The sequence below is a fragment of the Corapipo altera genome, unplaced genomic scaffold (assembly GCF_003945725.1).
Source record: "Corapipo altera isolate COAL_440 unplaced genomic scaffold, ASM394572v1 61411, whole genome shotgun sequence".
Taxonomy (NCBI): domain Eukaryota; kingdom Metazoa; phylum Chordata; class Aves; order Passeriformes; family Pipridae; genus Corapipo; species Corapipo altera.
Window position 1 is genome coordinate 605636 of NW_020884875.1, and position 15314 is coordinate 620949.

At 38.9% G+C, this 15314-nt stretch overlaps 1 protein-coding gene across 4 annotated transcripts in view; it reads right to left on the reverse strand.

The window, feature by feature from the left end:
- Positions 1-3304: 3304 nt before the first annotated feature.
- Positions 3305-15314, reverse strand: part of MTMR12 (myotubularin related protein 12) — a 32445-nt gene continuing 20435 nt past the window's right edge. For 3 of the 4 annotated variants that reach the window (XM_027634756.1, XM_027634759.1, XM_027634760.1), the window contains 7 exons: positions 14495-14619; positions 11768-11846; positions 10079-10149; positions 8859-9031; positions 7981-8148; positions 7044-7205; positions 3305-6041 (listed from right to left, as the gene is read on the reverse strand). In XM_027634756.1, coding sequence (XP_027490557.1) covers positions 5466-6041; positions 7044-7205; positions 7981-8148; positions 8859-9031; positions 10079-10149; positions 11768-11846; positions 14495-14619 — 1354 coding nt within the window. In that variant the 3' untranslated portion in view covers positions 3305-5465. The remainder of the gene's footprint in view (positions 6042-7043; positions 7206-7980; positions 8149-8858; positions 9032-10078; positions 10150-11767; positions 11847-14494; positions 14620-15314) is intronic. The other variant, XM_027634758.1, reaches the window with a different exon arrangement.

Here is a 15314-nt window from a genome sequence, read left to right on the forward strand (position 1 = left end):
AATACATCTATTATCAGGTTTACCACCCTGCTTTTTCTTTGATGCAGTTTTTGTTTGGGAAAAAATGCTGTCCAGGAGGATTTTACTTACTCCAGATAATAACAATTATTTTTACAGGGTAAATTCAAGAGCTGCCATGCTCCATATTGGCAAGGAAGAGAGGGACCTTGTGCTTTCAGAAGACTGGTTAAGTCATCTGTAGTACTCCTTGTCTCGCTTTCAGATATTCCCACCACCCCCTGCAACAGGAAAAACTAAGTATAACTGGCAGGTATAAAACCAGCCTTTTCCAAAGTTGAATGAACAGCCATTGGAAAAACAACAAATATTCTTTAAGAGCGAACCCACAGGGGAAAATCTGGGTTGGGAAACTGGAAAATGCAAGAAATGGCTTATAGGAAATAAACTGTGTTCATCTGTGTAGTGAACTCAAGGAGGCTGGTGAGGAGCATGCTGTTTTGATTTATGAATTGGGGTCATGGCTAAAGTTGAAATATCTTCTTGCATCATCACCAAAACATGAAGCAATGAGCACTTACACCCTCTGCATAAAATTAGCTTCTCTGTCATCACATGCATAAAGGTACTTCAAAAAACTCTCTAAAACACAAAAGGAAATGAGTCCCACTGAACCCAAAGTGAGCCCACGAAGCATTGACATTTAAAAGCTCACTAGTATTTGTAAAATACTTGAAAATTTACACTCTTTATTAGCAAAACTGTACATTAATTCTAGCAGCGTTTGCTTTTCTTAATTTGACATATTCTTCACATGGGAGTAATAATAACAGTGAGGATTGTAAGTGACCTTTCAGAACTCATAGAAATGTCAGTTGGTTTCCAGGAAACTCAGTGGTTCTATGTCCTGAATTTTGGCTTCTACAGTGTAACAAAAATTTTATTTCAGAGCACAAAAACAGATAATATGCAACATTAAAAAAAAAAAAAAGTTGCATTGAGAAAACAGGGATACATGATGTGGCTGTAAATGAGCAGATTTTCCTGTTTGAGAGCAGCATTGTTTTTAGCCTGAGAACTGCAGATTTGAATCATGCCTGAGCTGCAGGCACGGGGGAGTTCGTTCCATTCTCCCACCCTGATTTCCTCAGTAACCACACAGGGCAGCTTGTCAATAGCCTCTCCACCCACCTGCTTTGAAAACCAGCAGATAATTTTGATGCATTTTGACAAAATATTATTTCCAGGGTTACTAGATTCCAACAGCAAGTCTGAAGGCTCTGTGGCCTGGCCAGGTCAAGTCATGGGTATTTACTTGGTCCTCCAGGAACCAAGACACTGAGTTTGTCTTGTCCAGCAAGTCAGCAGTGACAAACCTATAAAGTGCTGGTACAGCACAGGAGTCAGGAATAGAGAGGAGACAGATGGAGACTGAAGATGCTATTGTATGAACAAGGGCAGGAAATGCCAGAAGAAAGGACAAAGTGGAGGGAACTGTGGTATGGCCAGAAAAGACAAGGCCCTGGGAAATCAGACCTTGTAGTTCTGGTGTTCACAAATTAAGTTTCCAAATGCATTTCTAGGTATGGGTTATGGTCCTGCTTTAAGTATAATGTTAAGGGAAGTACCTACTTCATTCTACTGGATTGCTGAAACAATAAACAGAGAAACCAAATGCAGAGTAACATGCTGCACTCAAGCAGCAGTGTTTACTGTTTCACAGGGCTCACACATGAGCACAAGGCTCCACAGCAGCCCAAAACACGGCAGCACTGGGCATCCCTTGCCCATACAAACACTTGCCAAGATATTAGCAGTCCTCTATTAACCTCTTCTCAGCCTCCACAGCAAGTTTAAAGCTGTGACTCAAGTCAAACTTACCTCCCAAGCAGAGGAAGTCCTCTGGGTCTCAGAACTGTGTGTAGTCTCCGCTATGTTCCTCTAACACAGCCTGAACAACCCCATTTCTACTCCCTTTATGTTCAACATAGTGGTGCCCTCCCCATAGAAGTGTTTCACCAGTTCAAACATCAGCTCTCCTCACCTTCTATGTCCACTCCTTTCCAAGGTAACTCTACTATCCCACCAAGTTCTCTCATCCTGCAAATGCTGACAAAAGCATTTGTCACATTAACCTTATTATAAGCCAAGGAAAAGTACATGATATGGTAAGAAGGGTTCCATTCCCCCACCTTGCCCAATTCACTGCGGAAGAGCAAGTATAGTTCTGTAGAATGGTCTTTTTAGACTCGGATTAAGTTCACTATTCAAATCTCCTTCCTGTCCCAGAAAATGAAGTCCATCCTACTTAATTTTTAAATAGTTTTATGCAAAACCTAGCTCTTTCCAAGTACCAAGCTGTAAATACTGTGTATGAGGTCTCCAGCTAAGGATTAGAATGAAGGTGACCTCTAGAGTGACAAAACTAATCCATTGTAAGAAATCCTCAGCAGAAAGTATTATGTTACCGCCTGAAGTTCTGCTTCCATGCTTTGAGCATAAACAGAAAAAGCCTTAGCTGGAGCAACAGATCAGGAGGCCAAACTGGCTGTAAGCACCTTTATAAAGTGCATTCCAATCTGCTACACATCAATAGCTGAACATTTTCAATAGTGAATACAGTCTTAAATCAAAGCCAAGTGGTCAAAGTACACTCGCTGGTCTTTAGAAGGTGTGGGTGAGGCAAAGGCACACCTTGTGTTTACAACATGACCTGCAGCAGCTGCACCAGCTATTGTTGTACAGGGCTCCAAGAACAAGCCTGGCACAGGCTTTAGGAAATATCCCAAGTGGCACAGTTTTTGAATGTGTGATTTGCACAAGTGCTGGCTTTGAGCAGGGGCTAGTAATCTGTAATGTCTTGAAAAAAAGTGGAATTTTTTTGATTCGTACTCCACAGCTCACTGTGACCACTCTCAGTCCCTGCTCAAACATGCATTTGGTTCCATAAGCACCCTACTGTGGCGATTTCAAGAAGTCGCTTAGTTTAACAATGTAAGAACAATGTTTGTTCTGGATATGGGGGGAGTACCCCGCTAAGACCGAAATAAACAGTGTTTAATAACTCCCCAAATATGGACATTCAGCAGACGGCTTCTAGATCACCTTGGTAACTTCCTACAGCCATCCTATTTCACTACACTGAACTTTGCTCTCTCCTGTGCCAACAGCACCTCTCCAGTAGGTACAGTCAGGTCAAAACTGCACAGCTTCCTCCCTGTAACAGTCTGTAAAAACAGGGTTATAACCAGAAAAGCCTTGTCACTGCAGATTGTCAAGCTGCCTATGATTTAATGAATCATTTGCAAAGTAGGACTTTAAACATACATTCTTATTTCAGGACAAGTATTTCAAAGTATATTTTATTGACACTCTTCAAACAGCCTGTTGGAAATAACAAGAAGGTAAAAACCTGTAAAGCTTCTAGCTTGCATTCAGTGTTAAAACTTGGAGGTATAAACAGAAGCCTGGAGTAAAAATATGAAGTACATTTCCAATCCCTCAGTGCAGAAAACCGGTAACAATGGTATTTACTCTATGTTAGAAGTGTTCCCATGTTCAATTCCAGATATATGCTTCTCTTCTATATATACTTCTGATAACTTATGTACAAATAAACGTCCAACATCTGTTCTTTAATATAAATATGTAATCTTCATGACTGAAATATTACAACAGTTTGATCAAAAGTATAGAAAAATCATTTTAATATTTTTTTCCTAACGGCAGTTTAAAAAAACCCACCCTTGAACCCAAATGACCTTGGAATGACAAGTATTTCTTCACCATAATAATACACTGCTCATTCAACATGCAAAGTGTTATTGCATACATGAATCACATGAATTACAACAACTAAGTCTGAAGGAAATGTGCTGTACAGCCCATTCTAGCAAGTGCTAGCTGTAAGATCATATATATCACAGAAGAAAGCATAAGTACTAGTGTATTTTTAAATAAGACACAACAAACTCAAGTATTGTCCTCGCACTAAGACTTAAGGCAATCAAGACTTGGGAATCTTCTGTTTGGCATAGTTGGATCAAGCTCTCCTTCTTTCCCCATTAATACATTTACTTTAACATATGAAAAATTATTTTTAGAGGGCTGCTGATGAATTGTTGCTATCTATTAATACAACTCAGTGTGAAGTGATAAGTCAGTAACAAAGTTTAATATCCCCAGTTTCACCGAGCTGATCAAATTAAGCAACAGTTTAACCACCAGCTAAGTTTTCCAGCATGGATTTCTAAATTCCTATGAGAATAGAGAAACTGTTCAATGTCTAACCTCTCAGTGTAACTGATTTTATGACTTGAATCCATTCTTGGTGTATTCTAGAATTTAAGGGTTCAAAATAGATTTGACAGTCAAATAATATTGAGCTTTAAAAAGGACAATTATTTGCAGTAAAAATACTTTATATAAACATACACACAGTAGATCCAAGTCAACAGGCATTTCTTTATGGCTTTTTTCACTGAGGTACTGTTATAACATCCAGCAACAGGATGCAAATGTCCTATGGTATAAATGCCACATTCATAAGCTGTACCACCAACCCATGGTAAGTGGCAACAGACTGCAAATCCTGCTTCACTGCAGGATTACAGGAAAAGAATCTTCCCTGCTATGTGGAGGGTGCAAGCTACAGAAAGCCTTAAAGGCAACTGGCATCCATGGGGGAAACTAAAAATGAAACTCTCACTCTACTGAAAGGAGAAAAACCACTTGTGGCAAATTAGAATCTCATAGTCAGGCCATTTTTTTAACATTACCAGCAAACTTAATATTCCAAGGCAGCAAGGGCATATAGCACAGCAGCACTAAGACTTGAAAAGTGTCATCAAGCTCTTGCATCTCACCCTAAGCTGAGTGCATGCACAGGCTCAGGGCAGCCAACCTGTGACACACAGACAAAACACTGTGAGGGGAGGGGGCAAGCACATGACTTCTGTTGATGCAACAGCAGACAACCCCTGGTGACCAGAGGTTTATTCCTCAGCTGTCAAAAGCTCATCTGTGAATGTACAGTTAGTTGCACCTTTCGCTGTTTATTTTATGTGGAGGGGAAATGCAGATGTATTAAGTTCCTCATCACAGTACTTCCATTCCCAGTACTCTTAGCATAAGGGGAAGAGGTGTTATGTTAAGATGGCATGATTGTTGCACTATGCATTTAGTATTCCACCTTTACAGCAGAAAGTATTCTTTTGTTGTTTTTCTTTTTTAAACAGAGTGGCCACAGGGTTACACTAGCCAAGACTCCTGTTTTTATTACACCTATGCTAAAAACACGTTTCAGCAATAAATATCTTTAGAGTGAAACAGAAGTTCAAAACATGCTCAGTTAATTATGGCAAGTAGTTCTTTCCAATCAAGGTTTTTTAACCCCACAAACCCATTAAACAGGTTGCAGATGCTCAAGTTCCATATATGAAGATACAGCACAACATTTAAACTCAGAGCTTAGCCACATACAGTCCATACTGTAATGTATATACATGTTATGACATATCCCCACTTAGATCAAGAAATTCGTCATCCCTCCTGACCAAGTCATCTTCATCTTCCAAGTCCTTCCAGGTGCTGGTGGGTAAAGCTGGTTTGACAGACTGTCTCTGGAGTAATGCAAATGGAAACAAGGATGACAAACGGGCAGAATTTCTCGGTGTGGTAACAGAATGTACATCTCCGGAAACAGCTTGACTATGTTCTTCTTCTATTTTCACCTGCAAGCCTTGCACTTCCTCCATCAAGTCCAAAATCTTGGCAGTTATAGCTATTGTTCCACCACCATGAAGCTGGGCTTCAGGGATCCATCGTAAATACCGCTGTGCCCACACTCTGATTTCAGGGCCATCGATGCGAGGTAACAGAAGGCCATGGTAGTCAACAGGTTTGCTGTGCCAGCTATCATAGAACTCCCTTAAATTATTGGGAGGCTCGTCTGAAGAATTTATGAACTTGCCAATTCTTCTACCCAGAATGTTTTTAATTAGATGATCTGTTTCCTCCCTGAAAAATCCTCTCTTTGTGGAAGGCTTTGCCTGCGTCAGTGGCAAAGAAAGTTGCCGTTGATGCTTTAAGAGGAAAGAAAAGAGAAATACTAAGATAAATATTGATGGGACTTCAGAAAGCAACTTCAAGAGGAAGAAAAACTTGTATTCAGAAATTACTTGCAAGCAATAAAGTCACTTCAACCACACAGGAAAGCAGTGGCTGTGTTTAAACTGTTCTTTCGGCTAATGCACAAATACAGAGCCCACTCAGTATTGCCAGATACCTTCCCTGCACTAACTATAGCAATGAAGTAACACTGATAAAGCAATCTTCTCTGAAAAAGCCAAATCCTTCAACTATTACAAACTTCCCTGTTTAGTTTAAGCTAGTCACAAATCAAAGAGCACTTGATTTGTGCTTATGCAGTGGTTCCTTATTGCATTTCTCTCCATAAGAGATTAATGCTGTAGATCATATTGGCAGCGCCTCACTCGAGAATGCTTTGTACAGTAGAGAACTTAACCAAGGGAGAAATTTCAATTGAAAGAGGCAACTCCAAGCTCAGTTTTTTCCTGAGTTTGTGCTACTTTCCAGTAATGAGGTGGCCCACCCATAATCTTCCACACCCCAGACAGTTTTTGCTGTTGTTGGTCCTTCTCCCTCTCTTAGTGCACACATGCACTCCAGTTACACTCAGACAAAATTAGGGAGGCAATTATAAACCTGCTATGTATTTTGGTTAGGTAGTCTGTGCAACAACAAAATAAACTCTCTTCAAACATGCCAGTGTAACTAACCTGAATGTTAAAACTCATGACTTACCGCTATACTTGCATAAAAGTAGGAATAAAAAGCCCTTAACTTCATGACTATGAATAGTTGCTATAAAACAATTATTTACAACTGAGGTGGATGCAAATTGGGTTCTTAAGATCCAGGTGAGTCTGAGGTGCACATGTATTTTATTAATTAAAAAACCCTCACCTTTGTACCAATACTTCCACTGAGAGTAAATTTGAAATAGGAGATGTGCAAAATATTTCTATCATTAAAAAAAAAAAGTTAAGCAGCACATATCTTACTTTGAATCGGGCAGTTTTCCGTTGACTTTTATCTGGTTTTGGTTTCTCTGCATAAAAAGGGTTGTTCAGAAAAGCCTGGGCCTTGGGGTCAAACTGCACAGACCAGTCCCACACGGTAAGAAATCTGAAAGGACCACTTTGTGTCTTGAGGCTTTCACCACTCTGCCAAAACAAACAGGTTACAATTAATACTGTTAGAAAGGAATTCTGACCAAGTCAAGGTGAAATTAAGAAACTGGCTTTTCAGAGAAGAGGTTACAGAGTTGCAACAACACTCTTTTCTTTCTATATGTTCAGTTACTGAACAACAGTGCAATTAGACTTTCACATTTGAAAATAAGGTTAAATAATCTAAGAAAAAAAAAGAGTTTTCAAACTTGAGCACAAGACAGATTCTTCAAACAGGGTTAATGTTAGACACTGCACTTATGCAGTGCTACTTATTTAGATTTTGTGATCAACAATTTATTTATGAAAGACAGTGGTGTTCCCTTTTTTTTTAGTCTCCGTGCAGCCTCGCAGAGGATACTTCCATTGCTTCCAGATTCTTAGGCTGGAGAAAAGCATAAACCAAATATAAAAATCAGCATTCAGGAAATGCTGATTTTGGAATACAACTGAAAATACTATACAAGAATTTCATAGATAACTTATTCTGAAGGACAGCCAGATATACTCCTCTTAGGTTAAAGAGCTCTGTTTTCACTGAAGAGCAATAAACATGAAACTACAGCCACACATGAGAAGTAATAGATCCGTTCTGTCATCATAAACTCTTAAGTCCTGAACTCGACTCCTTACAGCCAAAGTTACACTCACTCACTTTGATAAGTATGAAAAGAGGTGCTGCTAGGGAATTAGCTTTTTTGAGTTTTCCCTGCTTCTTAGTCGAACTTGTTCTCCAACACTCTCCATCCACAAAATAACAAACCCTTACCGTACTGGTGTCTCTTTGATGTTGGCAGTTGAAGAAGAAAGTGCTAAAAACAGGCACATAGAGGCTGTCTGACAGGACAGTTAAGTAAGTTTCTGTGAACTCAAATGCTGGAGGATACTGTTGTACCAACTGCCAAACACAATTTAGCAGGAGCAGAAAAACAGGAGCCTAAAGTAAAGAAAATATTGCATCAGTTTCAGAAAAAAAAAATTGTTCCACCATGAAGGTTATTTATTTTACAGTATTTAGTGTCTCCAAATACAAGTCTTAAGGCAAGAAGCCTGGTAAACTACAGAACTGCTGCACACATATTTGGCTGAGCTCTGAAGAAGTATCATCTGAGCTACCCTTGGGCCAACTGTTGACAGATGAGATGAGCCCTTCCTACCCTGAATATGGAAGATGCCACTAAGCAGCCTATTAAAGTTGGCAAAGCAAAACTAGTTTATAGCAATTCTTGATCAGTTTACACCTATTATTTCCATTCTGTATAGCCATCTGATCTAATCCCAAGATATAAACAAACACTGCTGTCTTGCAAAATTTAGCAAGACAGCAGAAGTTAATCTTTGGATGTAACACGAATAGGCAACTCATTTGAGTTATTTCTACAGAAATTACTGCCATTTAACACAGTTTTCAAGGACAGAAGATATATGACTTTCAAAAGGCTACAAAATTAAAGAGAACAAATATAAAATTTCCCATTAAGTTAAAGACATTGCTGACCTCTAAACAGCAAAAATAGTAAAACTATCAACCCATAAAACAAAACACAAAAGATCCTGAGTAACTGTAACTTCTGGACTAACAGCTAAATTCCTCCTTACATTGAGTAAACTTGTAAGTAGTAAGCAAGGAATGTAATAAAATCATACCTCCTCTTTTTCACTTTTGTGTAAGTGGTTACAGCGATCCAAAAAGCTATGTCCTCCAATTACCCACTCCTTCTGAATAAGGCTCTGAAACCCTGACTTTGTTCTGCTGTATGAATCCATCATCACTTGAACCAGACTAGATATCACACAGCACAGATCAGTAGCAGTCTCTTCTGCAGAAGAGAACAGAAACCATATTATCTACTAAGCCATTCCTAAAATCTTGTGTAAAAAAGCAATGCATTGCTATCTTAGCATAAACAAAATTGTATTTCAAGATCAGAGAAACAGGATTTTTTGCAAGTGTTACACCATCAGAGAGAAGTTAAGCCATGTTTCCAGTACTTCTGTTTGTAAAAATGTAAGGTTATTTCTACATTTATATCAGGAAAATACTGTGACAATAAAACCTGCAAACCCCAACCTTTTACTATTATAACTTAGACGTCTGCACCCTGCAGTCTCACACACTACACACACACACACCAGTCCAGCTATCCCTCCTTACCCCTCCTATCCTCCATGTGTCTTTCCACAAGGTGTGAATGAAACTGCCTCCTCATGCAACATGCATTCTTCACCTTTCAGCTGCCTCCCAAACCCACCTTTTTTCCGTGCTAGGTTTCTCAAATGGCAACACATGGGAAAAAAACCAACTAAGTTACCAATCCAAGAGTAATTTAATGGTTAACATTAGCTTTGGTTTTCTGTGTGATTACTTTATTTAATCTAAGAAAACAAACTGCTCAACATGTGTACAGTAAGCATATTCCTTCATTTATTTTTCATGAAGAGACTACACCGTATTCAGTGTGTATCTAGAACACAAAAAAGTCCTTTTACAAACTTTTCACACTGCTAGTCCTTTGTGTAGATATGGTCCCCCTCCCTCGAAGTATAGCAAAGAGTCTGGGAGACCTTCAGTAAAATAAATTAGGAAGCAGGAATGCTACATCTTCTTTATGCATGGCTCTCCTGCAAATTTATCAGCAGTTCTCATTCACATCATATTTCTCTTAGCCTGGAACTATGCTTACCAGGTTTTTTAACTAGAGGAAGCATTTTCAAGGGCATAAGAGATTTAGGGGTCTGGTGCTTGAATACTCTATGAATTTTACCAAGCCCCTACCATAATTATAACCTTACAGCTTAAGTAACTGAAATGAATCAAAATAAATTTAAAAAAATAAATATATAGGACAATCTCATTAAGTTCTTACCTATAAGGAGAACGTTTGTATGCTGCCTTTCAAGACACTCAGCAACTTCTATTGCTTTCTTCAAGACTCTCCTGTTGTGGTACAAGAAAAGTTAAGGGAATGTTTTCATAGCATTTTTACAATTAAGTTTCTTACATTAGTTTCCCCTAGATAGGGTTAGAATGCCATACTTGAAACTTGACTATTCCTTTAAAACACAAACCCCACGCTCAGTTTGTGTAAATGAAGAACTGTTTAGCTTCAGGAGCATCTTATTTGTCCACTGATCATGCAATTCCAGTTGTTATATAAAACACTTCATTCTGGACCAACAGCAGCCATCACTGAAGTATTACAACTGCTAAGGGCCAGATCTTTACCCTGGAAAGAGTCAACATCCCCACAATTTAAGTTCTAATGTACTACATAATACATTTCTTCCATAATCTGGTTTTAAGAGGCAGAGGGAACGATGAGCAATCAGATCTTGTAAATGCACTGACAAAATGTATTCAGAATTATCATAACACAAGGAAAAATGAGTGGAATTAAAGATCACAAAAACAGATGTAACACTGTTGGTTTCTAGATCTAAATCTTCATCAAGTTGGTTATTTCTAGCAAAAGTCTGCACACAAATTAGGGTTCTTGCAACTGCTTAGCTCACTAGTAGAAGCTGACAGTTAATTTCCTAAATGTGGAGTTGTCAAATTCTTTGTTCTAGCATCTAGAACAGCTGAGCAGGCATTCCTATAAACTGCAAGAGCCAAGACCAGGCTGATCCAGGAAGCAACTGGATCCAAGTATGGAAATGACCAGTTTCAAAACAACTTAAGGACAGGAACTTGGGCTGGCTTACACTTTAAACTTGTGCTCTTGGTTATGTCAATGAGTTTCTCAACACATGGTCTTTGCTAGAACCTCTTATTAAACACACATTTAAATTCTGAATTAATGAATTGATAACTATTGATATTTATTGATTAAGACTAGAAGGGACTGGAGCTGACTACAGAAGCACTTCATGGTAACAAGCTGATCACAGAATAAACTGACAGACAAAAGAGCTGGCACAAAGCAACACTGAAAACAAATAAAGCTCCTCAACATTCCACTATAACAAGCCTTCAGTTAGCCAACACCATTCCAACACTTACTCACTGTGGACTGCTGAGAGAAGAAAAAAGAACTTGAGGAACAATCAGGACAGGAAGGGGACAAAACTGAGAACAACTGTCATTTTATAAATCTTTGGTGGGATAAGATCTTGAACAGTGCAGTTCATCCCGTCCTAAAGAATATTGCAGAAGTAGAGAGTACAGAGAAGAATGGCAAGGCTAGTCAGAGACACGGAACAGGTTTCATGCAAGAAACAAATAGGATTCTTGAGTTTTGAAAGAGGGTGGCTTAGTGAAGGAGAGAAATTACTGGATCTGTATTTTTAATAGGTTTGCTGGAAGAATTGTAATTGGAATGATCTCCTGCTTCTCACATCCTTTACTGTGGGAGGCTTTACACAAACCTGCACTGTAAAAAACACTGTCTCAAGTTGCAGAAATAAAATATATAAACGGGACCATAAGTCTGTCTTAATTTTTTTCCTACCGGTGGTAAAGAACGTTGTTACATTTCAAGAAACCAGCTACAAAATCCACTACAAATGCATTTATCAACAATTTTGAAACACAGAAAGCTGAGGATATAGCAAACCTGATTATCTCTAGCCAGTTTGTGCTCTCCAGTAATGAAAACCATTTCACATCAGTTGCCCAGAAGTCTGTACTGTTATCTGCAAAAAAACCCCAAAACAAAACAAAAATTGGTTTATTCACATACATGTAGTGCTAATTAACAGCCATCCATGGTATTACCCTTCAGTTATGAACCAATATAAAACAAGCAATACCAAGGAGTCAGCAAGTACCAATCACTGCTGAAGTTGACACTTTATAACTAAAATGAGGAAATGAAGTAGTCCTACAAACACCAGTGAACTTTTATAGCACCATAAGCTTTCAGAAAAAGTATGCTGAAGGTTCATAACAATCAAACCAGGTAAATAAACCTGTTGACAAAATGTGAAAGGACAAGAAAATAAATTTACTCAGAGATGATGATCTGTATAAAGCTTAACATAAGGAGGCTGGATTTTGAAAGTCATTACCCTCCGAGCCAGAAATGTCAATCGGTTTTAGAAGTAGGTTACACAAACTTATGGAATGTAAAACTTCCTGAAGAAGGTTTTAAACAGTTTTCACTGCAACTGAAGAGGCATGACAATACATAAAAAGGAACAGCTAACAAACTGGAAAGCAAATTACCATACCATAAATTCATTAAACTCTTAAAAATTTCACTAGAATTTTTACAGTTTTTTTAAAAGCAACCTAAGTGTCCATTGCTTTTATTTCTATCAAAGCCAGTAAACAGAAATTGGAAAGCTCTCACAAGTTGATACAGGCAATTAAAACCAGAATACCTTACCTTTCCTGCATAAGCCAAATCTTGAAGCCCAAGGTCTGACAGTTCTATTACTGAGAAACCCTGTATCACACTTCCCTCCTTCCCACCCTTCCCAGGATAGCTTCAGTTCTGCATGTTTCTGTGCAACTGCTCACCTCCCAAAAGTCTCTCCATGTATGTCCAATATTTAATTCCAGCCCATATACACTTGTGTCTGTTCTGCATCTTTCATCTATGATTCTCAAGTACACAGGTACATACCTGTTTTGTTCCTGTAGCTGTTCTGCCTCCACGCCTCTGCTCCTCAACCCTGTTCATTACACTTAAAGTCTTCCTTTCCCCAATTCCTTTCACCCTGACCATAGAAACCAGTTCTCCAAAACCGCATACGAATGCACCTTCAAAGCTCCCTAGTGAGCTCTCCTCACACTATATGCAGTTTTGATCTATCTCCCCACCTTGCAGAATTTCTTCCTAATACCTAATCTAAACCTCCACATTCCCACTTGTCCTGCCACTACATGCCCTTGTCAAATGTCCCTCTCCAGTCTCCTTTAGGTCCTTTTAAGTACTAGTTTTAGGTACTGGACAGTGTTATAAGGTCTTCCTGGAGTCTTCTCCTCTCCAGGCTTAGCAACCCCAACTCTCTCAGCCTGCCCTCATAGGAGAGAGGCTCCAACCCCCTGATCACCTTCATGGCCCTGCTCTGGACTCAGTCCAACAGCTCAACATCCTTCTTATGTTGAGGACCCCAGAGCTGGATGCAGCACTGCAGGTGGGGTCTCACCAGAGCAGAGCAGAGGGGCAGAATCCCCTCCCTTACCTGCTGCCCACCCTGCTTTGGATGCAGCCCAGGACAGGATTGGCTTTCTGGGCTGTGAGTGCACATGGCCGAGTCAAGTTACCTAAATCCAATTAGCTGAGCATGTATAGGACAAGAATAATGGTTAACATGTTCGGACTTTAAAAGTAAGTAAAGGGGTATTAAATTTCTGTAAGATCTTAGTACTTCTGCAAAACGTTACCTGAATGTTTTTCTCAGACTGTCAGTGCATAGTGCTATATTCAGTAAGGTACAGTCTACTAACAAACCTTATTTAAAAAGCCATAAGACAAAAACACTTAGTGGACTGCAGTTTTAACACATTCCCTTTTGCATCAATAGAAGACAATAATACAATTACCTCACTGAAACATGCAGTATTTCCTGAGAGATGTTAAATGACTTAAATTCAAGCTTTGGCCTTTTTCATATAGGAGGATATAGGAGAAGGGTGTGAGTTACCAGAAACTACGTTAACAGATAGGTATTTATTTTTAGCTCTTAAGATTCACTGTGGATTTGACAGTGTATTCTGGACAAAATCCTCAGTGCAAAACTCTGGCAAATACCTCATATTGCAAAGTGGAGTGGAACTTTCTTCATGTCAAGAGGTGAGGTCAAAGTACTGTTTCATGATAGCAGAAGAGTTAAAGAGTCTCAAAAAAAAAAAAAAAGCCTGTAAGTCTGGAGTACACTTTCTCATGGATCCCATTTTACTCCTTTCAAGTGGACGAAATTTAAGCACCGTCATGTTTTGAGATGTGACTAATGTACAACAAAAGCCAGGGCAAAAATTAATCAGCATTTAGACTAAACGCTTAACATAGCACAAAGGCTAAAGGTTGACACTTAACATTCAACTTCAATGGACCACAGAAGACTGGAAAAAAATCTCTCCTATGAACTTCACTCCAGCTGGTGTATTCCAACTAACAGACATCCTCTTTAAAAGTCAGTCATTTTCAGATACAAGAGGTAGTTAAGTCTAAGAACTACAAACCTTCATTAATGTGCCAGACATAAGCACAGTGTTCAGTTACATATTTTAAAATCTTCTTTTAACCACCCTCAAAAGCAAGACACTGTAAAAATGACTGCATTCATGAGACATGGCACAGCCTTGTTATGCTTTGCTTTAAAATTTGACTTACCTATCAAAAACAGCTGTTTAAATCTTGTATATGCAGTCTGGATATCTTGCAGAGATGGAAGGCTGCTTGACAAGTCATCCACCTTCAGGAGTTCATAGGGAGGTTTGCTAATTGTCTTATAGATTCTAAATCAAATCATTAAGAGATTAAAGCCTTCTGCTTCACAAGTCAAATAATGCAGTAACTATTATCACTGATGACAAAGTTAATAGGCATGGTTTGGGAAAGAGCTGTAATATCAAGAGACAGTCACCGTGGAAAGCTAGTGGCATCCATGCATTTTTAAGTGCTGTCTGAAAGCTTGCCTACAAGCTTATAACAAGGTTTGATGCGTTTAACCATTACACCAGTAAAATTACATTCATGCCTATTTGTGCAGCTATAAACATTGTAAGCACTATTTGATTATCTTCACCAGACACACCAAAATCACTTTACTAGCAGGCTACTAGAGATCAACTCAGAAAGAAAAGATGGATAGAAACACTCAACTCTCCCAGTAGAAGCTTACAATTTCTCTTGACTTCTACCAACCAAATTACATTCTGATACCCAGCTGTGAGGTCTGCTAATGAAATACATGAGTAAAAGAAAATCTGGGCACAAAAAAGACAATATACCTTGCACTTCCCTAGGTATTTGCTATTTTTGTCCATTGAAGGAGAGGAAAAAATACCAGACCAGATGAAGCTTTGGTTTGGACCCAGAACATCCCCTCTCATTCAGGTTCCAGAGCTCAGATGAACATCAGCTTAGTAAATATGTCTGCTGTCATGCTGGCTTTTTATTGTCAAGACCTGGGAAAAGTTGATCTAGCTCA